The sequence below is a fragment of the Esox lucius genome, chromosome 3 (genome assembly GCF_011004845.1).
Source record: "Esox lucius isolate fEsoLuc1 chromosome 3, fEsoLuc1.pri, whole genome shotgun sequence".
NCBI classification, from domain to species: domain Eukaryota; kingdom Metazoa; phylum Chordata; class Actinopteri; order Esociformes; family Esocidae; genus Esox; species Esox lucius.
In genome coordinates, this window is record NC_047571.1 from 1,886,791 (window position 1) to 1,912,228 (window position 25,438).

Genomic DNA, 25,438 nt, shown 5'->3' on the forward strand with positions numbered 1-25,438 from the left:
GACCATATAGAGGCGTCAGGACAGCACTCTATTGTCTGAACTTCTGTTGAAGTAGTTCTGTTATGTAGGGCTGAACCAGGAGCAATTGTCATCATCTAGGCAAAGAAAGAAACAATGAAATGACTATGCGAGAGCTACTAGTGCTGGCTAGTTAACAAACTACTTTGACAAGGATGAATAAACCCGGCTGAAGCCTATACCCCGTTTATTTGCTAGTAGCGTCGCGAGACAACGCTAGATTTTAGTCAGACACAAAACAGACAATTATCTGACTAAAGCGTACAAATAGCTAGTTGGTTACAATATATATCAAGCCGTTTTTTCTAATAATGTTTTTATAAGCAGCTTATCAGTTTTCTGTATACTTGCTGTTTTCACCAGGACTTCAGGAAAGATCACATTAGATGAGAGCAACCCATCTGGGTACTTTGCTTTCGGGTACATGCTCCTGCCCCTTTTTAACGCCCTTAATATATAGGCTAGATTGTAACCAACATTACAGTGAGAAGATAATGGAACGTTCACCCAATGACATCTGCAATTTTCCAAAAACTTGAGCAAACTTCTCCCTCGATTTGATACGGGTTCTATATTATTTGACCACTATACGTAACCGCTGATTTCTAACACTTGCCGTGCCGTGACGCGGTTGGTTGGAGATTTAGATTCTACCAGAAATTACAGTTTTTTTGTTGGAGATCCTGAGACGAAGCTGGCTGCGCGCACCCGCAAGGGAGTCAGTCTTTGTTCCTGTTTCTTGTGAACAGTTGAAAAGTTGGTGAGTCTGAAATCCACGTAATTTAACAAACAAATCGAGTAATACAAGAACACAGGTAGTGATAGGAGACCTAGTTACTCCCTAACTAGGCCCGAATTGCAATCGTGTACAATATCTCTAGGGGTGGATAAATTGGACAGAAGACCTAGTTACTCCCATGATTAGGCCACGAATTACAACGTGTTAAATATCTTTAAGGGCGGATACATTGGAGAGAAGACCTGGTTAGTCCCTGACTAGGCCACAAATAAAATTGTGCAAAAATCTCCAGGGGTGGATAAATTGGAGAAGCGCTGAACTGTATTTCGTTGACAATGCTAATTGCTTTAGGCGATTATACAGTGACTTGTACAAGTAAAATAAAGTTTTTTCTGGCTAAACAAGATGGATTCTGAGGAAGTTGTATATGGACAGATGGAGAGTGTGGTACATACGAAGAGAAGAAAAAGGAAAGTTAAGATGGCAGAGAAAGGATTACAGTCGAAAGGCGGGAAAGGAGACAAAGGAGACAATCATAATGGACGAAGATTCATTCTGTATGACTACCAGGCCGACCAACAGTAGTCACAAGATGGAGATCACGGACGATACTAGGAACTGATGTGAGCTTTCATAATCATTGATTCAGAGTTCTTGAATGTTTATTTCCTAAAATATATCGTACCTAACCAATAAATGAAGATGGAACTTATCAAGGAAACCTGATCACCTTCCTCGGTAATAGCCAAGCTTATTTAATTGAATATTACATGTAGTTTGAAAAGCACTTTGATTGTATATAGCATGTTTTAATAGGCATTCAAAATAGCCAGTTTTCTGTCATGCTTTAATAGGTATTCAAGAAATAACCTGTTTTGTTGTGATTTGTCATGTTCACTATGTAATTTTCTCCTCCATGAACTGCCACCTTAACGTGGTGGAGGGGTTTGAGTACGCGAGTGACCCTAGGAGCTATGTTGTCTGGGGCTATATGCCCCTGGTAGGGTCTCCCAAGGCAAACAGGTCCTGGGCGACGGGTCAGACTAAGAGCGGTTCAAAAACCCTTTAATGATGGAAACCATTTTGAGGACCGTGACGTTGCCCGGTATGGCGCAGCCAGGGCCCCACCCTGGAGCCAGCCCCGGGGTTGGGGCTCATATGCGAGCGCCTAGTGGCCGGGCCTTTCCCCATGGGGCCCGGCCGGGCATAGCCCGAAGGAGCGACGTGGGGCCGCCTTCCCGTGGTCTCACCACCCACAGGAGGGACCATAAGGGGTCGGTGCGTAGAGGATCGGGCGGCAGTCGAAGGCAGGGGCCTAGGCAACCCGATCCCTGGACACGGAAACTAGCTCTAGGGACGTGGAACGTCACCTCGCTGGCGGGGAAGGAGCCTGAGATAGTGCGTGAGGTTGAGAGGTTCCGACTAGAGGTAGTCGGGATCACCTCTACGCACGGCTTGGGCTCTGGAACCACACTCCTTGAGAGAGGATGGACTCTTCACCACTCTGGAGTTGCCCATGGTGAGAGGCGGCGGGCTGGTGTGGGTTTGCTTATAGCTCCCCAGCTCTGCCGCCATGTGTTGGAGTTTACCCCGGTGAACGAGAGAGTCGTTTCTCTGCGCCTTCGGGTCGGGGATAGGTCTCTCACTGTTGTTTGTGCCTACGGGCCGAACGGCAGTGCAGAGTACCCGACCTTCTTGGAGTCTCTGGGAGGGGTGCTGGAAAGTGCTCCGACTGGGGACTCTATCGTTCTACTGGGGGACTTCAACGCCCACGTGGGCAACGACAGTGACACCTGGAGGGGTGTGATTGGGAGGAACGGCCCCCCTGATCTGAACCCGAGCGGTGTTCAGTTATTGGACTTCTGTGCTAGTCACAGTTTGTCCATAACGAACACCATGTTCAAGCATAAGGGTGTCCATCAGTGCACATGGCACCAGGACACCCTAGGCCGCAGGTCGATGATCGACTTTGTTGTCGTTTCATCTGACCTGCGGTCGTATGTCTTGGACACTCGGGTAAAGAGAGGGGCGGAGTTGTCAACTGATCACCACCTGGTGGTGAGTTGGATCCGATGGCGGGGGAGGAAGCTGGACAGACTCGGCAGGCCCAAGCGTACTGTAAGGGTCTGCTGGGAACGTCTGGCCGAGTCTCCTGTCAGAAAGATCTTTAACTCCCACCTCCGGCAGAGCTTCGACTGGATCCCGAGGGAGGCTGAAGATATTGAGTCCGAGTGGACCATGTTCTCCACCGCCATTGTCGAAGTGGCCGTTCTGAGCTGTGGCCGTAAGGTCTCCGGTGCATGTCGAGGCGGCAATCCCCGAACCCGGTGGTGGACATCGGAAGTAAGGGATGCCGTCAAGCTGAAGAAGGAGTCCTATCAGGCCTGGTTGGCTTGTGGGACTCCTGAGGCAGCTGACGGGTACCGACAGGCCAAGCGAACTGCAGCCCGGGTGGTTGTGGAGGCAAAAACTCGGGCCTGGGAGGAGTTCGGTGAGGCCATGGAGAAGGACTATCGGCTGGCCTCGAAGAGATTCTGGCAAACCGTCCGGCGCCTCAGGAGAGGGAAACAGTGCCCTACCAACGCTGTTTACAGTAGAGATGGGCAGCTGTTGACCTCAACTGGGGATCTCCTCAATCCCGCAGTCACGTCTTCCATTGAGGAAGCAGAGGATGAGGGCTCAGACTCGTCCATCACCCGGGCTGAAGTCACTGAGGTGGTCAAGAAACTCCTCGGTGGCAAGGCACCGGGGGTGGATGAGATCCGCCCTGAGTACCTCAAGTCTCTGGATGTTGTGGGGCTGTCTTGGTTGACACGCCTGTGCGACATCGCGTGGCGGTGGGGGACAGTGCCTTTTGGATGGCAGACCGGGGTGGTGGTCCCTATTTTTAAGAAGGGGGACCGGAGGGTGTGTTCCAACTACAGGGGGATCACACTTCTCAGCCTCCCCGGGAAAGTCTATGCCAGGGTTCTGGAGAGGAGAATACGGCCGATAGTAGAACCTCGGATTCAGGAGGAACAGTGTGGTTTTCGTCCGGGCCGTGGAACACTGGACCAGCTCTATACCCTCTGGGGTGTTGGAGGGTTCATGGGAGTTTGCCCAACCAATCCACATGTGTTTTGTGGATTTGGAGAAGGCATTCGACTGTGTCCCTCGTGGCATCCGGTGGAGAGTGCTTCGGGAATATGGGGTTCTGGGTCTTTTGCTAAGGGCTGTCAGGTCCCTGTACGACCGAAGCAGGAGCTTGGTCCGCATTGCCGGCAGTAAGTCAGACTTGTTCCCAGTGCATGTTGGACTCCGGCAGGGCTGCCCTTTGTCGCCGGTTCTGTTCGTAATTTTTATGGACAGAATTTCTAGGCGCAGCCAGGGGCCGGAGGGTGTCAGGTTTGGGGACCACACGATTTCGTCTCTGCTCTTTGCGGATGATGTTGTCGTGTTGGCCCCTTCAAACCAGGACCTTCAGCATGCACTGGGACGGTTTGCAGCCGAGTGTGAAGCGGTGGGGATGAGAATCAGTACCTCCAAATCCGAGGCCATGGTCCTCAGTCGGAAAAGGGTGGCTTGCCCACTTCAGGTTGGTGGAGAGTGCCTGCCTCAAGTGGAGGAGTTTAAGTATCTAGGGGTCTTGTTCACGAGTGAGGGAAGGATGGAACGGGAGATTGACAGACGGATCGGTGCAGCTTCTGCAGTAATGCGGTCTATGTATCGGTCTGTCGTGGTGAAGAAAGAGCTGAGCCGCAAGGCGAAGCTCTCGATTTACCGGTCAATCTACGTTCCTACTCTCACCTATGGTCATGAGCTTTGGGTCATGACCGAAAGGACAAGATCCCGGATACAGGGGGCCAAAATGAGCTTTCTCCGCAGGGTGGCTGGGCGTTCCCTTAGAGATAGGGTGAGAAGCTCGGTCACCCGGGAGGAGCTCAGAGTAGAGCCGCTGCTCCTCCACATCGAGAGGGGTCAGCTGTGGTGGCTTGGGCATCTGTTTCGGATGCCTCGGGAACGCCTTCCTGGGAAGGTGTTCCGGTCCCGTCCCACCGGGAGGAGACCCCGGGGAAGACCTAGGACACGCTGGAGGGACTATGTCTCCCGGCTGGCCTGGGAATGCCTCGGTGTCCCCCCGGAAGAGCTGGAGGAAGTGTCTGGGGAGAGGGAAGTCTGGGCATCTCTGCTTAGACTGCTGCCCCCCCGACCCGGCCCCGGATGAAGCGGAAGAAGATGTATGTATGTAATCTTTCACAGGTACAACAGGATATGCATAAGTCTTTTGTATGGTATTGTCGCATGGATCATGATACGGACAAGGAGGGTTTTGATTGTTCAATGGACTTGGGGGAATGTTTCATCATGATGTCATGTTTTCTTCAGATTTTCTGCTGGACACTGTTAACCCTAGGAGCCTGTTGATGTAAAAAAAATTTGACCATTATAATCTGAGGTGGGGTGGGGATTGATGGCTGTCATACATTGAGTTATGTGTCGGAGTGTTGTGTGTCAATTGTCTTGTTTACATTCATTTTCATTTGAGGAACAATAAGACCTGATTGGTCAGATACTCCTTTTGTTGTTTTGTCTTAGTAATTTGTAACATAAGTGTATGGGCCTTTTCTTTTCATTAGGGATTGAATTGTAATGTTTTATCAAGCATGTAATGTTTAAATGTTTGATAGGGGGGAGTGTGGAATCTGAGCATTAACAATTACAATATGAATGTACGTTTCATTGGAAGTGAATGTGCCTAGATAATGAGAACAACAGAAACCTCTCTGTTTAGATTGTCTCTCTGTAGGTTGCGCTGTGATAACCTCTGATAACCTAGCTTGTAACCAACATTACAGTGAGAAGATAATGGAACGTTCACCCAATGACATCTGTGTTGCAATTTTCCAATAAACTTGAGCGAACTTCTCCCTCAATTTGATACGGGTTCTACATTATTTGACCACTATATGTAACCACTGATTTCTAACAGTATGTTGACAAGGACCATACGGAAATAGCAAGGATTGTTTTTATCAACCACACTCTATTGAGGTTTTTCCCATGAAAAGAGGTAGATAAGTCCACCTTCTCACAAGGAACATATTTTCTTTGTTTTAATGGTTTGGCAGCCATTTTGAATTTGTGAAAAACACAAAAAAATTGACTCCTCTGGCACCAAATGTCCGATCTTCACACACTTTGATATTTGTCATCTTATGGACGATGCTTTTCAAAAGTTAAATCAATCAGGCCAGTATGTTAAAAGCCAGGCAGGTAGGTAAAAAAAACATGGCTGCTATTGACCAATAAACATGTGCAGCGGCAGGGTTTTGCACATTTATAAACACAACTACTACAAGGTATATTATATTATAATTCTACTTGGTCCGTATATTGACAAAGATGATAGGACAAAAATGCTAAACATTTTAATCAACCAATTGGTGGCACTATTGAGGTTTTCCACATATGCTAGCTCACCAAACTCCTCTTATGGGACATATTTGCAATTGGGATCAATTAACTTTCCCGTTATGTTTTTTCGACCATTTAGAATTTGAAAAATACTTAAAATGCTACTCCTATGGCACTAAATGACCGATATTCATGTAATTTCGTATTTGGAATCTATGGACGAAGGTCTTTACAATCTATAGTAAGCAGAATAGTTTGTCAAAAAAACATGGCCGCTATTAACTAATTAACTTGTGCATGGGCGTGATGACCGATATTCACTTGAATTAATATGTGGCATCTATGGTCAAAAGTTTTCAAAATGTATATATACCAGGTCAGTAAGACAAGTGTGATGGCAATTTCATCGATCAGGACTTTTAAAGTACAGAGATAAAAGTCTCTTGCACAATTACGTTTATTTGCAAATAGAGAGACGCGTCAAACGCTTACAAACAATCATCCGAGGAGTCTCTCACTTAATACATCAACAGTTCGTATTCATAGAGGAAAAAGGGGTATGATAAGTTGCTGGCCATCTGTCTTGTGTCACATAGGTTTTACCTAAAGGGAGGGCTGTCCCCCCACCCTATCCTTCCTGTCATAATGTTTACTGTTGTGTTTACCTAAAGGGGCCAACTGACCTCATTTCCCCCCAAGGACCACATTCCTAAGAAACAAAGGACTGGCACCCTTCTTGGTTTAGGCAGGAGAACATGATCAAATTAACTTATAATCCTTTGATATTATACAGACGTGTGTCACAATCAAAGTAAAGATTTACATACCAGCCAATGGAAAGACATATTTCTCAAATGTACCTTAGTTCAAAATTTCCATAACACAAAAAACATGGCTGCTATTGACCTATGAACTTGTATAGATATGTGGTTTTACGCATATAGGCACAAAATTCCTACGTGCTTAATCAGATTTCATTTTTACTTCACAATCTTTAGACGACATTGTGTGCAAACACTTTTCAGTTAATCACACAGTGGCACTATTGAGTTTTTTGACATATGCAACCTTACGATGCTTACCCTGCTTGTGTTTGAGCCCTGAAAAGAGTTTGTGAACGCCATCTTCTCACATAGAACTTATTTGCCATTGGAACCCATTAACTCAATCATTGTGAATATATAGAAATTTAGCCACAAATGATCTTAATGTTACTTCATATTTTGCCTGTACCTATGAAGAACCTCACCACAGTTGACCAACAAACATGTGCAGGGCCTAGTTTTGCACATATTAGCACACAACTCGTACCCCAAAAATAGGATTATAATTAAACTTGGTAGGTTTATTTACAATCATGAAACAACCAAATGGGACCAAGCTATCTCCAATGAACCACAAGGTGGTGCTATTCAGTTGGCCACATTTGCAAGCTCACATTGCTCAGTGTGTGTGTAAAAGCCTGAAAAGAGGTATGTAAGGTAATCTCACTAATAAAATGTTTGCCATTGGAAGTTCACCAGGACGGACAGTTTAAAAAAATTATCCATGCCACCTTTGGTACTACTGTGTACTGTGCGTAATGTGTTTCTCAGCGCAAATGGTGCAATAAGGATGTCAAGTGCTGTTTGCTGAAACCCGCTCAATGCTGCTTGCAGCTTTAATTTTTAATTGAAATTATTCTTGTACATCTTGTAATTGATTCTTCCTTCTTTACCATTGTGTACCTTACTGCACTGTTTTCCACCTAGCACTGTCTCATGGCTCCACTTCATTCTCCTGTGAATTCAAATTAATAATTTGAAATTCATTGTTGTCATGAATTTCATAATTGATACAAATGACACATGCTCGGTGACAAATAAAAATTAATATTCTGAGATCTCAAATAAAGAATGTGTGATTCTGTTTTCTACAAATTTCTCTAAATAGATTTTTTGTTTATTTTACCTGTAGCTCTGATTCTGGAACCTGAACTGAGGCACCCATCAGCTGAGGGTGGATGTGCCTGGCCCAGAAACGGCTTATGGTATCCACAGCCTCACTGATTAAGTTTTCGTTGTGACAGACTCTGAAAATAAGTGTGTCTTGGGGTCCAGGTAATGAAGTCTGCATACTGTGTTCTGCAAACATACATCTGCAGCTGAACCTGTGATTAAAAAAGACAATGTACCCAATCTAACCACCTTCACAAACATACCACAAAAGGAGAACATGACACTAATTTCTCTGTGTAACATTATATATTGTACTACCTGTGTGTAGTAGCTCTGGTTCTTCCTCAGTGTCAACAAAGTGTCCAGATGGCCGATCTTGTCTGTGGGCCAATGTTCTAGAGAAACATCAACCCACTTCAAGGAACACCTTGCCTCCACTACTCCTCTCCCACACACTCACAGGACACATATGCGTCACAACTGACACCAACATAATCTATGGAGACACGGACGCCAGCTCTGAAAATGTTCAGGCTTCCAGGCCCAGAGCCTCTTATTCACACTCTCTCCCCCAGTCAATTCCAGGAGCCTTGAGTTGCTTTTGGACTGACCCTGTAAGAATGTCTCTCAACAGCGTTTCAGATGGTGCTGTACTCTATGTGCTGATGTTCCCATCACCCTTCTGACTGTCTCTTGGTGCCATGCAGCACATTGCGACTGGTCCTTGGTACCTCTTCTATGGCCTGATTGCCACTATTGACTAGAGATGGAGGCTCCGAACCACTCTTAGGTTAATTGGCTCACAAGGAGGGCTGTGTTAGCGAGGGAGGGAGAGAAAGTAGGAAAAGAGATCGAGGAAAGGAGAGAGGGATTATGGAGCTTGTATGAATGAGAATGGGAGGGGAGGAGGGGAGAAGGGGATTAAGGAGCTATTATGAATGGTTAGATTTAGAACTCATAGAAAAAAGAGATATGACAGACACCACTTTACATATTCACATATATCTTAGCTTCTCTTAGCTGTCCATCGTATGCGACGATGACGTTTGCTTCAGGAAGGGGAATTGGGGCGTTAGCGCTGTTGACGCTGATGCCACCTCATGTGGTTGTGGAGGCCGGTGTGGTTGTGGATGCCTCCGCATCGGCCTCCACAACCACATTGAAGTGGCATCAGCGTCAACAGCGCTAACCCACCAATTCCCCTACTTGTTCCTCAGTGATGGATAGATTTGTGAACCATGGTGTTGGCCTGAATGCTTCTGAGAAGTCTTTAAAGATGCGGAGAACAACAGGGAGTTCTCCAGTTGCAGACAACATTTGAAGGAACTGCTCCTGCTGCTGCGGATTGGCGGCTGGAATTGGCCTATTCTGTTTCCTGCCTTCCTTCTTCCTTTTTGCATTTTTTGAGTAGAAGCAGTCTGTCTGCCTCCCCCTTTTTGGTGGTGGCTTTGTTCCACGCACAAGCTTTGCTGGTGTGTGCCACACTGGTATACCCTAGACAGAGAGATGCCTCTAGCTTAAAAAGCAGTGCCCTCACATGACAGCATGTCTCTTCCAGTCTAAAATGGAATATAAACACTTTTAAGTACAGTAATTCCATCTAAAATGGCATTTTCAATTTTCTTAAAATATTTCATGTATAACTGTAAATATAATACAGTCAGCTTACCCTGCCATGCAATCACAATGAGCATTTACAATGGCTCCTGTGCTCCTGGCAGCAACCCAGGTGTTGTGGGGTCTGTCTGTGACCTGCCAGGATGGCTGCACTTGGGTCTTGAACACTGTGATATTTGTTGAGGGTTTGTAATGCTGCACAACATCTACCCACCCACTTGTGAGCCTCCAGGGATTTGTAATTGCTCATTTTGCTAGCTGTGTAAATCCCTGTATGAAAGGACGAAAATTAATGTTGGGTTTGTGCACTGCACTCACATGAATTCTTTGGTGTGATGCATCGATAATCAGTACATTTGTGCATGTGTATGTGAACTGTATGTGACAGGGGTGAGGATGGAATTATTAGTCTACTAGTTAGCTTTCTAAACAAGCGATTTAATTAGATTACAGTAGCGTCACATCGTGCAACTCAATCGCTGGCTGAAAACGGAGTTCTGCCCATCGCAGGAGGTAGAGTTTGTAGATAACTGGCCTTCTTTTTGGGACTCTCCCAGAAATAGGGCCAGGCCTGATCTGCTGAGGAGCGACGGACTCCATCCTAGCTGGAGTGGTGCTCTTCTTTTATCTAGGAACATTGACAGGAGTCTCACTCCTATAGCTTTAACATGAGATAGGGTGCAGGTCAGGCTGCAGGCTGTTAGCCAGCCTGCTAGCATAGTGGAGTCTGTCAATAGCATAGCCAGAGTAGTTAGTACAGCTTTACCTATTGCCACTGTGACTCGTTCTAGGCTGAGAAAAGTTAAACAAGGTAGTGCTAACAAAAACAACCTTATTAAGATAAAGCCTTCCTCCACCTCGGTCAAAAATAAAAATGATTGTATCACTTCGCATCTCAAAATGGGACTCCTAAATATTAGATCCCTTGCTCCAAAGGCAGTTGCAGTAAATGAATTAATCTCTGATCATAAACTAGATGCTATTGGTTTATGTGAAACGTGGCTAAAGCCTAATGAATTCACTGCCTTAAATGAGGCCTCTCCTCCTGGTTATACTAGTGATCATATCCCTTGTGCGTCCCGAAAAGGAGGGGGTGTTGCTAATATTTATGACAGTAAATATAAACTTACTCTCAAACATATCACAGAGTTTAATTATTTCGAAGTTTTACTCATGAAAGTTAACCAGGCCGATAAATCATTTTACATAGCTACTATTTATAGGCCCCCCGGGCCATACACATTGTTCCTCAATGAGTCCCCTTCTGGCTGTGCCGAGTGAGATATTAAGAGTCCAATTGGAATAATAAATAAATTCATCAGGGCTAAATCCAAAGTCTATTTAAATTTACACTAGGTCAGAAGTATGACCAGATGGACAAGGACAGGGACAGCAACGGGTCCCCCAAACCAGGTACTCCGCAGGTGTAGACCAGGACCTCATGTCCTCCTAAAGTTTAAAACGGGAGGAGACTGTGTAAATTCAGAAAATGCATTCCTCATATCAACGACGATTTATAGTGGAGAAGGAGAACTTAGTGGGGAAGGAGAACTGACCCAATCCCCCAGCACAATACTATAGCAGCATAAGACCTGGACAGGGCCCAACAGGCAGGAAATCAATCCACCCACATTGCCAAGCATCAACCAAAGGGACACCCACCAAACGCAACCACCCTGAATGAGGCCTATTTCTCTCAAATATTGTTCACAAATCTGTCTAAATCTGTGTTAGTGAGCACTTCTCCTTTCCTGAGATAATCCATCCACCTCACAGGTGTGGCATATCAAGATGCTGATTAGACAGCATGATTATTGCACAGGTGTGCCTTAGGCTGGCCACAATAAAAGGCCTCTTGAAAATGTACAGTTTCACTGCACATGCAGGGAGTCCAAAAACCAGTCAGTATCTGGCGTGACCACCATTTGCCTCACGCTGTCACGTTTTAGAAAGGGAGACGGAAGCAGGCGCAGAATGTCGGTGTGTTTCCTTTTTAATAAACAAAAACAAAGAAAGCAAAGCGGAGTGCCGGGCACTACAAGACGTTCAGGAGTTCCAGGTGTACAGAAAACATGACACGCAGACAAGGCCAATGACTGAACAGGGACAGGGAGAAAATACACAGACTAACGAGGAGAACAGAAACAGGTGAAAGGAATATACAGATTAATTGAAACAAGAACAGGAAGGACCATACAAGGACAAGACAAATCAAGGACAACAGAACACACGAAGGTGCAACACTCTCCTTTGCATAGAGTTGATCAGGTTGTTGATTGTGGCCTGTGGAATGTTGGTCCACTCCTCTTCAATGGGTGTGCGAAGATGCTGGATATCGTATACGCCGATCCAGAGCATTCCAAACATGCTCAATGGGTGACTTGTCCGGTGAGTATGCTGGCCATGCAAGAACTGGGATGTTTTCAGCTTCCACGAATTGTGTACAGATCCATGCAACATGGGGCCATGCATTATCATGCTGCAACATGAGGTGATGGTCGTGGATGAATGGCACAACAATGGGCCTCAGGATCTCATTACAGTATCTCTGTGCATTCAAAATGTCATCAATAAAATACACCTGTGTTTGTTGTCCATTACACACGCCTGCCCATACCATAACCCCACCGCCACCATGGGCCACTCGATCCACAGCAAACCGCTCACCCACACAACCCAATACACGCTGTCTGCCATCTGCCCTGTACAGTGAAAACCGGGATTAATCTGTGAAGAGAACACCTATGAGGGCCACCTCTAAAACATAATGGAAGAAGATAGAAGACACCAAAGTTATGTTTGTTTTTCATTGTGTAGAAAAATGTGACCGCTTTTTTATTAGCCCTTCCATGTCCGGTAGCCTAACCTGTAACCTGGACTGGCAAGTGCTCTGATCATAATATTGTAAAGTTAATTATAAATGTCTCTGTGGCCTCAGTGATGTCATTGGCGCAATTGATGGGTGCCAAATCAGGATGCAGAGGCCAACCATAAGAGAGGACTACATGAACTACGTCCTCCTTCAGGGGATTGTAGATGAGAGAGGACGATTCATTGACATTTTTGCTGGACCACCGGGCAGGGTTCATGATGCCAGGATGTTGGGAGCCTCCATCTTCTTCACAACATGGCAGGAGAAGATGGACAAGTACAGATTTCTGGGAGACAGTGCCTACATTTGACAAGCCCTCCCATTTGTCATAACTCCTAAACGTGACAAGGGGACTGATACTGAAGTAGACCTGCTGCAGAACAGATCAGCCATGGGAGTGTGATTGTAGAAGTGCATGTGGAGGCGTCTTCGCCATCTACAGAACACGTAGATTGATGCTGTGGTGATGATTGTGATGGCAGCCTGTTTTCTACACAACATGTGCATTAGTGCTTCAAAGATATATCAGGAACACCCACATGACTGCCCAAGACAGGAAGATGAAAATGAGTGAACTATAACTTGTTTTTCAACTAATGAAGTGGATAAATCGGCTGATAATTTTATAAATGAAATGATTGCTACCAATGATTGTTTTGTACATTATGTGTACCAGTAAAGAAGTATTTTCCTCAATTAACTGTCCCACCTTTTACTCATCGCTCACAGTGAAGTGGTAGGGATAAAAAAAAAAAAAGGCTCAGGTAAAATCCAAAACAATCATTTATTAATAAACAGAACCGGAAAAGGTTATATACAAATTACACACATTATATTATAACAATAACACATTATTACTAATACAAAAATATAACCATAAAAATCTAAACAATATACAAAAAACCCCATTAAGACTTAATTTGGCCCACAACTTGTCCAACAACCTGGACATCAATGTCTCAAAGCCCTGCTGTGCAGACCTGAGTTGTGTTAGTGTCTCTTCATGGCTCTGCCGACTAGCATCTTCTGCCTCTTGTAGGAACTGCATTACCTCATCATCCACCCTTTTGTGTTTCCGAGACTGCATCGGTGAACGCACTGGTGTGGAAGATGGGCTGGATGCAGAGTAGCCACACTATTGCAATGGCCTAGCGTCTACTAAAAAGAAAACACATCGTTAACATCACACCATGATAGTGCTCTTATATTTCAGTAATTAATTTACATATATTTCTTAAACGTCTTAAACGTTTTCCTATTTCACAGGGTGGAGGTTTGCTCAGTCAGCTATACAACCAGCCAGGTTAGCCGTTGTTAGCAACACCATTTGACAAAAACGCATTAAGTGGTATTTCATTCATACTAACACCATAACACCAACTGCTGTCCACAGACAACAGTTGGACAGTACTGTGTGTAAGACATTTTTAATGAGACAAAAATATACAGAATTGCTTAAATAAACAGTAAATAAACTACAGCTTTCACTTACTGTTGATATTAGGTGCCATCTTTGAAATCAGGTAGTACGGTTCTTCGGTCTTTCCAAGTCGTGTGATGGTAATTCCATCGATAGGAACTCTTTTAGGAATGTATTGTGATACTAGCAACACCTCTAATGAACAGATACACTGATGGTTTATACAGATTGATAGTAGTAGATCACAGATTGATGGAGAACCCAATGATCTACTGATACCATTCAATGATGACCCTTAACAAATACCAGATCCCCCTCTCCTACATTCCTTTTCTTATCTAAACATAGGGACTCAGTACTTTTAACTAATTTATAAATGTATAGGACTAAGTATACATCAGTTCAAGAAATTCCATAACAGTCAGAATTCCGACTTGAGAGGGTGTTCCAGTTGAAACTTCCGACTTCCGAGTACAACCGGTCAGTGTACCAATATTACCGGTCAAAGACTGAGAAACCCCATAAACTCTAATGAAACCAGCACAGACTTGCGGACCCATCATGCTCTTGCAGTGCCGGGTAAGTTCTGTTTATATAACTATTATTGAACTCCTATCAGTCAACATCATCCTATCAACTTTAGCAGAAATTCACCTGTTAACGTTAAGCCTACGAGTGCCCCGATGTAACAAGATAATATTAGAGGTAGCTAGCTATCTAGCCAACGTAGTAGTAGCCAGTTAATCGTATTAATAGTGACATTAGCACAAATAACTATTACGTCAGCTTTAGGTAACATTGTTGTCCTATGAATAATTATGTATAAATGTAGACTAAAGCATTTCACACCCCAAGAGAGATCACTTTAAATTACTCCTCCCTCTAAACTTTTCGGGGTATCTGCTGTCGGATATGCAGCAGGTGCCATAGCAAAGGCACACCGTTTCACCATTTTGAGCCTTAACGACGAAAGCTTGACAGACCTTCTTCGAGTAGTGAACGGTTGCTGAGGTAGGATTAGACTAGGACCGTTTCAGGGAGGGGTTTTGTGAAAGGTCAATTATCCGGGAAAATGCGTTTTATATGTGGGTGCGGTTAATACTCAGGTTTGTATGGACACAGCTATAAAATTAATGGTGCGGTTTATACACGGTGTGGTTTATAAACAGGGAATTATGGTATTAAAGCCTACACAACAAGATTAAGTACAAATACTATAAACGGTCTTGATTGTTACAGATCAGATCCACGCCTTCTCAGTCTGACCCTGTTTACTCTGTTTCAACCAAACACAGTAAAACTGTGACATAGCCCCCTATCCCATAAAAATTTAGCCTAATAGACTCTGTTTGCCCCCAGCTGCTTCACGCCGTTATAACATGCAGTCACAGACGCCTACTACAGCAGCGTCTTGTAATGTGTTGCTAGCTGCTCCACAAGTGGACCCTGGCTAACTACACAACATCCAACAGAATATGCATTAGGAATGGGCGGATCAATCCCAAAATATCGATACTACAGATACTATGTCTCGTTTTTGTAGATCGATTCTAGCATCAATAGGATCGATACCAGTTTCAGTTTTTTGGTTCTAGGTTGTACCCATTTAATCAAAGAGTAGAACTGTCACTGTGTGCAAACAACGTTCCGTTGTCGTTAAAAGTGCTTCTCCAGCTCTACTGCTGTTGCTTGTGACTGTGCACTCATGCAACGAACATAGGAGTCGCACACGCACAGCACGCCATGGTGCGGACCCTGAATACCTGTGCCAACCGCCAATCCAAGATCAGGTCTACACACATTGTATGCATCTATGCCATGGCTGAACGAAAGAGGAACATTGTGTGGGGATATTTCACAGCTGTACATGAAAATATCTCAAACTACAATGTATGTAGGAAGGTTGTTCGCTACGGTGGCAACACTACCAATTTAGGAGGAGGGCAATGCCTCAGACAGATCCATGACACCGAGACAGAGTTCATTTCAGACAGGCAAGGAATATCCAGGTATATATAGTAGTGAAATGTATATTTTACTTAAATCAGATGTTCAGCATTGGTTAATGTTACATTAATGGTACATACATAAATTACTAACTGTATTTGGTCATCATTAGCTGTTTACTTAAGCAGACTGATTAAATATAGACTTTATTATGACATTCAAATAAACCTTGCTTCATATCTTTATGTAGCACTTTTTTACAAAACTCCACCAGTGGCAGAAATTATACCACTCACAATGATTAAAAATAATTTAATGAAAATTTATTAAGATTTAGCCTACTTAATAAAAAGTATTGGTATTGATATCAGCGATTCTGGTCCTATATTACTTGGTATCAGATCAAACCCAAATTTTTCGTTATCGCCCATACCCCTAATGGGCATCATAACCACATTCTTTCCCTTTCAACCTGTTGTTGATAGTCACGGGTGGGGTCTGTCCCTGTACTACCTGGTTACACCTAATGGGCATCACCACATTCTTTCCCTTTTAACCTGTTGTTGGTAGCTAGGGGCTATACACCCCGTTTACATTTGTAATTTGTTTCTTTTTTTTTTACTTCAATCACTCCATATATCTATTTCCAGGCAGATTATTTTTAAATGTTTCTTCCAAAAATAAACCGGTTATCTCCCCTTTCCCCCTTTGATCACAAACACTATGACAGCGCTAAGAGTAGAATGTATTTTTCAGTGCTGAAGTTACTGTTTATTCAAAGTGGATTTTTGTATCAGTCAGCGTCCAATAACTATTCAATAGATTTGAGCCTTATCTGCCGTCCTGCACATTTGTGTCAACACAATCGCCTCTATGTCAGCAATTAGTCCGATTGTACTATACCAAGGGCTGTGTAGGTTCTGTCGTCTAGCACCGTACGCATTTAAACGAAGCTAAATTATGTTTGGACAACTCTTTAATCCGACAGTCTCAGAGGTGACTCCCCCACGTGATATAAAATCTGCTACCTCTCAAGGATCGAGTCGAAAGAGTCAAGACAAAAATGTGAAATCTAGGAGATACGCGAATGTAGGCTACTTGAAAACCCAGTTTTAAAAAAAACAACCGAACTGACAAAACCTCCTTGGAAATCGCTTTGGGATCCCACCTTGTGCACGGTACCGCAGATAAGAGCTACTTGGGTCCCTGGGGATGCGATGGGAGAACAAGTACCGCAGAGATGATGCGTTTTCTACTGGATTGCTTGCGGACACCAAGGCAACGGGCACCCTGCAGTGTGAGGTTGGTAATGAGACACAGGAAATGCTTAACTGACGATAACCGCCTTGTACACGTATTGACCCATCGTCTATAATAGAAAGAGGTTAACATTTCAATGTACAGCAGTTTCTCAATGATCGTAGTATCATACAAGAACTGGTCCTTTTACTTTTCATTGTAACTGCAATGAATGGATGCCCGTCATGCTACAATTTAGTAGATGTAATTATTTAATAAATAGTGTTTTAAAATCACCACTAGAATATACACATTCAACTTCCTTGGATATTGATTTATTTTATTTTTTTACAGAAACAGGTGCAGTGCAGACTAGGGCAAATCATACCATATTTTCATCAAACTATATTATATTTAACTGCAAGATGGGTCTTCAGATGCTTTCAGTGACCAGTATCATTGACAGGGCAGTCAGATTAATGTTATAGTAATTCCCAAATGAGGCTATTTAACTACACAGCCCTCTGAGCCTGGAGATTTTCACTGGCCTGTTAGGTTTCAAATTGGAAAGTCACAGCACATATAATAGCCTATACCTCTGCAGCTGAACAGTCATTGGCAGAGACAACATGGGATTAATACAGGGTAAGATAATACTGTAATACTATGAACTGTCAGCCAAATGGTTAATAAACTAGTAATTTCTCCCACATTGTGGCCATCAGTTTGTCCTTGAGAAATTACAAGTTCCTATTATTTACTGCGATTTTTAACCCTTCACAATGCTGAATCAGGTATGGGGGATAGCTGGATCGTGATTGGAGAGGAGAGATGAAGGGAGAGGTAGTATGATAGTGTGAGAAGGAGTATGAGCAAGTGTAGATGGGGGAGGAGGTAATACCCTTGTCATGAACAGACACATTTTTTATAGGCTACCGTGGAAAAAAAATATGACTGCTTTTTCCTTCTGATCCCTCCCTCTCTGACTCATACCCCATCTACTCTCAAACCCTCTGCACATGCTCAGTACACTCGGTACTCTCCCTCCCTTTCTGTCCTCACGCTTTTACTGCTTAGTGCCCATGCATAGACAAGACGTCAGCTATACAGTTTTTCCACATCTGCTCCACTGACATACTGATGACAATGGATGGTATGGCATTAGAGGCTGGGGAAGAAGGCAAGAGAGAAAGGGGAGGAGATGTAGATGGAGGAAAAGGAGGATGGAGAGGCGCATCGTTAGTTTCGTCTCTCCTCAAACATTCCTGTCTTCTCTGCTTACCCCTCAGGAACCAGGACTTTGTGGAACATGATGATTGTGTCATTCAGAAGACTGGAGAAATCAGAGTAAGTCGGCACATTTTATATATCCTTCACACTGTGTGTTTGTGCATGTATGTTTGTTTGTGCGTGGGATATCATGTCTCACGTCTTAAGGTATGTATGTATGTGTAATGCGCAATCCTTTTTAGATGCCTCTTGATCAGTCCGGGAAGACTGAAGACATGGCTTTAGTGATGGCACCTCACATTAAGTCTGTTTGAAACAGATGATTTAGCTGAGAGGGTGGTGTGTTATTCTATGTACAAGGATTAGAAAGGTGTGTATATATTTAAGTACAAGAATATCGTCCTTCAGGGCATCAGTCTTAAGTGACCATATTTGATTTTCCTTTCCATATCTCAAAATTCCAGTGCTCTGTACTCACAGAGACAAATGTATGCAGAGTTCTGTGAGATCAGATTTTGTCTACGGCAATCCTTCATCATCATAGGAATACCTATGCCAGAATAATAAGAAAGTGCATCATTATTTAAATGACAGTACCTGGTGAACACACACTGCCTGTCTGGATTCCTGCTGGGATGTCGCTGCGATGTTGATGTATTACATTCTATTTTAGTAACCAGGCAATAACCTGGGATGTAGCTCTGTATCCCCCTGACAGCAATATTCTTCAGAAAGGCTTCCTGGACATAATCAAATAAAATACCAGTGGCCTTGTGACAGGAAATAATCTCTCAGTGAGATTAAGATACATTTTTAGACATATTGTGTGTTATTTGATAGAGACATTGAGAGAGGAGTGTTTTCTGAACCCATGCTGCAATGGTACATTTGCAACATAGGCAGCAGATTAAACCACTGGACCACTCTAGGTCACAGTTAGAGATTGCAGATTTGTACTGCATTCAAAATTCAGGCCCAGTGAAGTAAATGCTAATCTAGGATTAAGTCATTTGTAAATACAGGCTCTGATCTATTCGTTTTTTCTACTGTCAAATAGCTGCAATGTTACAGTGCACAATGAACTACTTCTAATGCACAACGGTATTACATGTATGATGGATTTATCATAGTATTGTGAAAGTGACTCAAGAGAAGAACCTGTATCTCATCCATTGTCAGATTTGGTATGAGAGATTTCAAGTTAGCTTAGCATTGTATCTTTGTGAACAGGCTATAGTAATGACCCTACTTGGTATCCAGTTGACATCTTAGAATGAGCTTGAAGGGATTTAATCTTTTCCAGACTTGATTACTATATGCTGTGTTGAGTGAATTTTCGGAATTTTCTCCAGGTTTACGTGCAGATCGGAGTTACTATAGCAATATTTTACCTTTTTTTACTTTTTACGTTTTGAGTAGTAATGAAAATAATATATCTCTAAAGTCTTTACAGCTGAAAATAGAACCCTCAAAGTGCAATGCGCCAGCAGTTGAAGAGTTGAAAGTGTGTGTATATAAAGTAATTTAACAGTTAGTTTTCTCTCTTATTAGATAACACAAATAGGTTTATAGATTTATAACATTTATACAAAATGCACTCCCCCTACATATCCACCCATAAAGCACCATATTTTCATTGTATTTTGAAAGAAAGTGTCCATTTACAAAATCGCAAGAGATTCTTGCCAGTTTAGCACCTGGACTCTTACTGCAAAGCCATGCTGTTGTAATATGTGCACTATGGTTTGGCATTGTCTTGCTGCAATAAGCAAGGCCTTCCCTGAAAAATACGTTGTCTGGATGGCACCGTATTTTGCTCCAAAACCTATACAGGTCTGGAAAAAATCAAGAGTTTTTAATTAAGAATTTTTCTTAAGTCAGCATCTCTACATGTATGGCAGCCATTCCATTGCAGTGTCTGTTAAATTCCAACACAGGCACACCACATTTTACTTAATGAGGTACCGATTAGGTGATTACCTGAACCAAATCTAATTTAACAAGGAAAAGTATAAAAACCACTGCTGTGGTCATCACTATCCTCTTGCAATAGGACCACCTAGATGGCAAAAACAGTACAAGTAGTACCTCAAAGGTAATTTGAATAAAGAAATAACTTCAGCATGACAAAATAGTTGTGGAAAAGAAGGGTTAAATTCTGGCTTTATTGGCAGAGGGATACAGTGAGCGTCAGGTTGCTTCCATCCTGAAAAGTTCAAAGATGACGGTTCATAAGAACAAAGTCAAGCAACAGACATTGGGGACAACAAAGCTACAGACTGGCAGAGGGCGAAAATGACTGTTGACTGACCGAGATGACCGTCAACTCATTAGAATGTCATTTAACAGCTGTAGGATGACATCAAGTGACCTACAAAAAGAATGGCAAACCGCAGCTGGGGAGAAGTGCACGGCGAAGACGGTTCGAAACAGGCTCCTAGGGGCAGGGCTGAAGTTGTGCATAGTGAGAAAAAATCCCTTTGTCATTGAGAAGCAAAGAAGAGCCAGGCTGAAGTTTGCAAAAGACCATAAGGAATGGACTGTAGAGCAATGGAGTAAGGTCATCTTCTCTGACGAGCCACATTTTCAGCTTTACCTAACACCTGGTCGTGTAATGGTTAGATGAAGAACTGGAGAGGCCTACAAGCCACAGTGTCTCGCACCCTCTGTGAAATTTGGAGGATCGGTGATGATCTGGGGATGCTTCAGCAAAGCTGGAATTGGGCAGATATGTCTTTGTGAAGGACACATTAATCAAGCCAAGTACAAGGTTATACTGGAAGAACACCTGCTTCCTTCTGCTCTGACAATCTTCCCCAAGTCTAATAATAGTTTTTTCCAGCAGGACAATGCTCCATGCAACACAGCCATGTCAATCAAGGTGTGGATGGAGGACCACCAGATCAAGACCCTGTCATAACCAGCCCAAACTCCAGACCTGAACCCAATTGAAAACTTCTGGAATTTGATTAAGAGGAAGATGGATGGTCACAAGCGATCAAACAAAGCTGAGCTACTTGAATTTTTGTGCCAGGAGTGGCATAAAGTCACCCAACAGCAATGTGACAGACTGGTGGAGAGCATGCCAAGAAAGCTGTGATAAAAAAATCAGGGTTATTCAATCAATCAATGAAATGTATTTATAAAGCCCTTTTTACATCAGTTGTCACAAAGTGCTTTTACAAAACACCTGGCCTTAAATCCCAAGGAGCAAACAACAGTAGTGTTGAATTTCAGTGGCTAGGAAAAAAAAAATTTAAAGGCCGAAATTTAGGAAGAAACCTAGAGAGGAACCGGGCTCAGAGGGGTGACCCTTCCTCTTCTGGTTGTGCCGGGTGAACATATTAATACATATAATAAAAAATAAATAATAATAAATGTTTGTTTCTTGGTTCCTAAAATGAGCATTTCTGTTTTTCTTGAGTTTAAGAGCAAGAAGTTTTCTGTCATCCACTTCCTAATATCTGAAATGCATGCTTCCAAAGTAGCTAATTTTGGGGCTTCTCCATGCTTCATCGAAATATATAACTGTGTGTCATCAGTTTAACAGTGAAAATGTACATTGTGATGTACACCCAGAGGCACCATATTTAGTGAGAATAATAATGAGCCCAGAACCGAGCCTTGAGGAACACCAAAACATACCTTTGAATTGAGGATATTCCATCCATACATACTGATATCTTTCAGATAAATAAGATTTAAAACAGACTAGAACATGTTCACGTAGCCCAATACGGGTTTCCAGTCTCTCTAAGAGATGGGAGTGATCAATAGTGTCAAAAGCAGCACTAAGATCAAGAAGCAACAGGATGGATGCGGCCATTAGAGGCCATTAGAAGGTCCAGAAGGACTGGAGCATTTCATAATTTCTGCAATTTTTTGTAAGTTTGGTACACATCTGGAGGAAAGGGAGCAATTTATTATGTTCAACATTGGCTGACCTAGCACCGGAAATGGCTCATTAATTAATTTTGTTGGAATCGGGTCTATTTGACAATTTGTGGGTTTAGAACTCATTACAAATGTAATAAATGTGTCGAGCGATCCATCCATCATCTTCCGCTTATCCGGGGCCGGGTCGCGGGGGCAGCAGTCTAAGCAGGGATGCCCAGACATCCCTCTCCCCAGACACTTCCTCCAGCTCTTCTGGGGGGACACCGAGGCGTTCCCAGGCCAGCCAGGAGACATTGTCCCTCCAGCGTGTCCTAGGTCTTCCCCGGGGTCTCCTCCCGGTGGGACGGGACCGGAACACCTTCCCAGGAAGGCGTTCTGGAGGCATCCAAAACAGATGCCCAAGCCACCTCAGCTGACCCCTCTCGATGTGGAGGAGCAGCGGCTCTACTCTGAGCTCCAGGGATCGCCCAGCCACCCTGCGGAGAAAGCTCATTTCGGCCGCCTGTATCCGGGATCTTGTCCTTTCGGTCATGACCCAAAGCTCATGACCATAGGTGAGAGTAGGAACGTAGATTGACCGGTAAATCGAGAGCTTCGCCTTGCGGCTCAGCTCTTTCTTCACCACAACAGACCGATACATCGACCGCATTACTGCAGAAGCTGCACCGCTCTGTCTGTCAATCTCCCGTTCCATCCATCACTCGTGAACAAGAACCCTAGATACTTAAACTCCTCCACTTGAGGCAGGCACTCTCCACCAACCTGAAGTGGGCAAGCCACCCTTTTCTGACTGAGGACCATGGCCTCGGATTTGGAGGTACTATTTTCATCCCCACCGCTTCACACTCGGCTGCAAACCGTCCCAGTGCATGCTGAAGGTCCTGGCTTGAAGGGTCCAACACGACAACATCATCCGCAAAAAGCAGAGACGAAATCGTGTGGTCCCCAAACCTGACACCCTCCGGCCCCTGGCTGTGCCTAGAAATTCTGTCCATAAAAATTACGAACAGCGATATGGGATAAAAAAAATGCAAGTGTCCCCATTGACAGCTGGTCAGGAAGGTTCAGGACTTTCTCAGGACAACTGAGATTTTGGGGACTACAACTATTTAAGGAGGAGTCAGTTATTTGTTTTCTAATGGTGATGATCTTTTCATCAAAGTAGTTCATGTATTCATTACAGCTAAAGTGAAGACCAACTTCACTTGCTAAGCGTTGTTTTTTTGTTAACTGTGCAGCTGTATCGAAGAGAAATTGTTTTTATTCACCTCAATCAGGTTGGAGAAATAAGCTGATCAAGCAGATGTGAGTACTTTTCGGTATTGTCATTGATGTGCGAGATTATCAAGAAACATCAAGAAATCTATTTCTAGTCCTAGAATTTATAGTATGGATTTTGAAACGTATTGTTTGCGGAGCTAATGTATTTCTTGTTTTAACTGTTAAATGTAATAAGACAGTGATCCAATATTCCAGGATTTTGGGGGGAAATTATTAGATCTACAATATCTATTTCTTGTGACAGGACTAAATCTAAGGTATGATTGTGGCAGTGCGTAACTGAGACATGTTGGATAAAACCCATTGAGTCAATTTTGGCTTCAAAGGCTTTTTGAAGAGGGTCATTGGACTTTTCCATATGATTAATGAAATCACCAAAAATGTGAATACTATCTGCCATGACTACAAGGTTAGACAAGAATTCTGGAAACTCATTAAGGAGCATTGTGTATGGCCCGGGGGGCCTGTAAATAGTACTATGTAAAACGATTTATCAGCCTGGTTAACTTTTATGAGTAAAACTTCAAAATAATGAAAACCAGTGATGTGTTTAATTAAGAGTACATTTATATTTACTGTCATAAATATTTTTTTGGGATGCATGGGGGATATGATCACTAGTATAGCCAGGCGTAGAGGGCAGTAAATTCATCAGGCTTTAGCCATGTTTCACACAAGCCAATAACATCTAGTTTATGATCAGAGATTAATTCATTTACTGCAACTTCCTTTGGAGCAAGGGATATAACATTTAGGAGTCTAAAAACGAATACTCTAAATTACAATATTTTTATTTGGAATTTGGGAGTATTATTGTCAGCAGTTTATAGAATAAAACATAACTGTTCATTTTACTCAAACACATAGCTATGAATAGTACAACCAGAGAAACTGATAATTTTGCAGTGGTCTCTTTTTCCAGAGCTGTATATTGTTCATCATTAATTGTGCTTTCACAGATGTGTAAGTCACCCTTGCCATGTGCACTAAAGCACTGCCATAACATCATGGATGCTGGCTTTTGAACTGGTCACTGATAATAATCCAGATAGTCCCTCTTCTCCTCCGGAGGACGTGGCATCCATGATTCCTCAATATAATTACAAATTTTAATTTGCCAAACCACAGGACAGTTTTTCATTTAGCCTCAGTCCATCTTAAATGAGCACAGGCCCAGAGAAGGCGGCAGAGTTTCTGGATCTTTTTTATATATGGTTGCTTCTTTGCATGGTAGAGTTTTAACCAGAATTTGTGGTATCTTGGAAGGGTGTACACTTCGCATTTGCTTGTGTTAAAAACTTTCCATTTGTAAATTATTGGCCACACAATAGACTGATGGAGTGCAAATCTTTTTGAGACGGTTGTATAGACGTCCTCAGCCTAATGTGCTCACATTTACTATAAATCTGTTATGTCATATAAAAATGAATGGTTCTGATTAAACAAAGATCTCATGGTGAACACTAAAACCTATAATTGCAAAAGGGGTTCACATACTTTCAAGCAGCATTTTATACGCCTTCAGTGCTGACTGCATTACTTCCTGTTTATGATTGTGAAATACTGATGAATGATGCTTAATTGCAAAATTTTCAGTTTGCATATTTTGATATGGTGTTAGAGAAGAAAAGGTCTTAGTGGATATACTAAGTATATCACAAAGTATAAAAACTTAAATAATATTTAAAGTTTGGGAGGTAATCCCCACCCCCAATATTTGCTCAAAGAAATTTCGAGATTTTTACTTGGAACCTTTTTTCATTCCACATGAATGTAGACACTTTTGCAGTCTTTCGCAGTAACCTTCTGGTGGTGGCAGAGAAAGAATAGCGCTTTGACAGAAGGGA

General features: G+C 43.0%; 1 protein-coding gene across 6 annotated transcripts in view; it reads left to right on the plus strand.

Moving 5' to 3' along the window:
- The first annotated feature begins 16,825 nt into the window (after positions 1-16,825).
- The window catches only part of LOC105007164 (epidermal growth factor receptor substrate 15), a 63,623-nt gene continuing 55,010 nt past the window's right edge, over positions 16,826-25,438 (plus strand). For 3 of the 6 annotated variants that reach the window (XM_020044848.2, XM_010865989.3, XM_020044850.2), the window contains exon 1: positions 18,226-18,530. In XM_020044848.2, the coding sequence (XP_019900407.2) occupies positions 18,324-18,530 (207 nt within the window). In that variant the 5' untranslated portion in view covers positions 18,226-18,323. Of the gene's footprint in view, positions 17,247-18,225; positions 18,531-25,438 lie in introns of those variants that run through there. The other 3 variants (XM_020044851.2, XM_010865990.3, XM_034288967.1) reach the window with 3 other exon arrangements.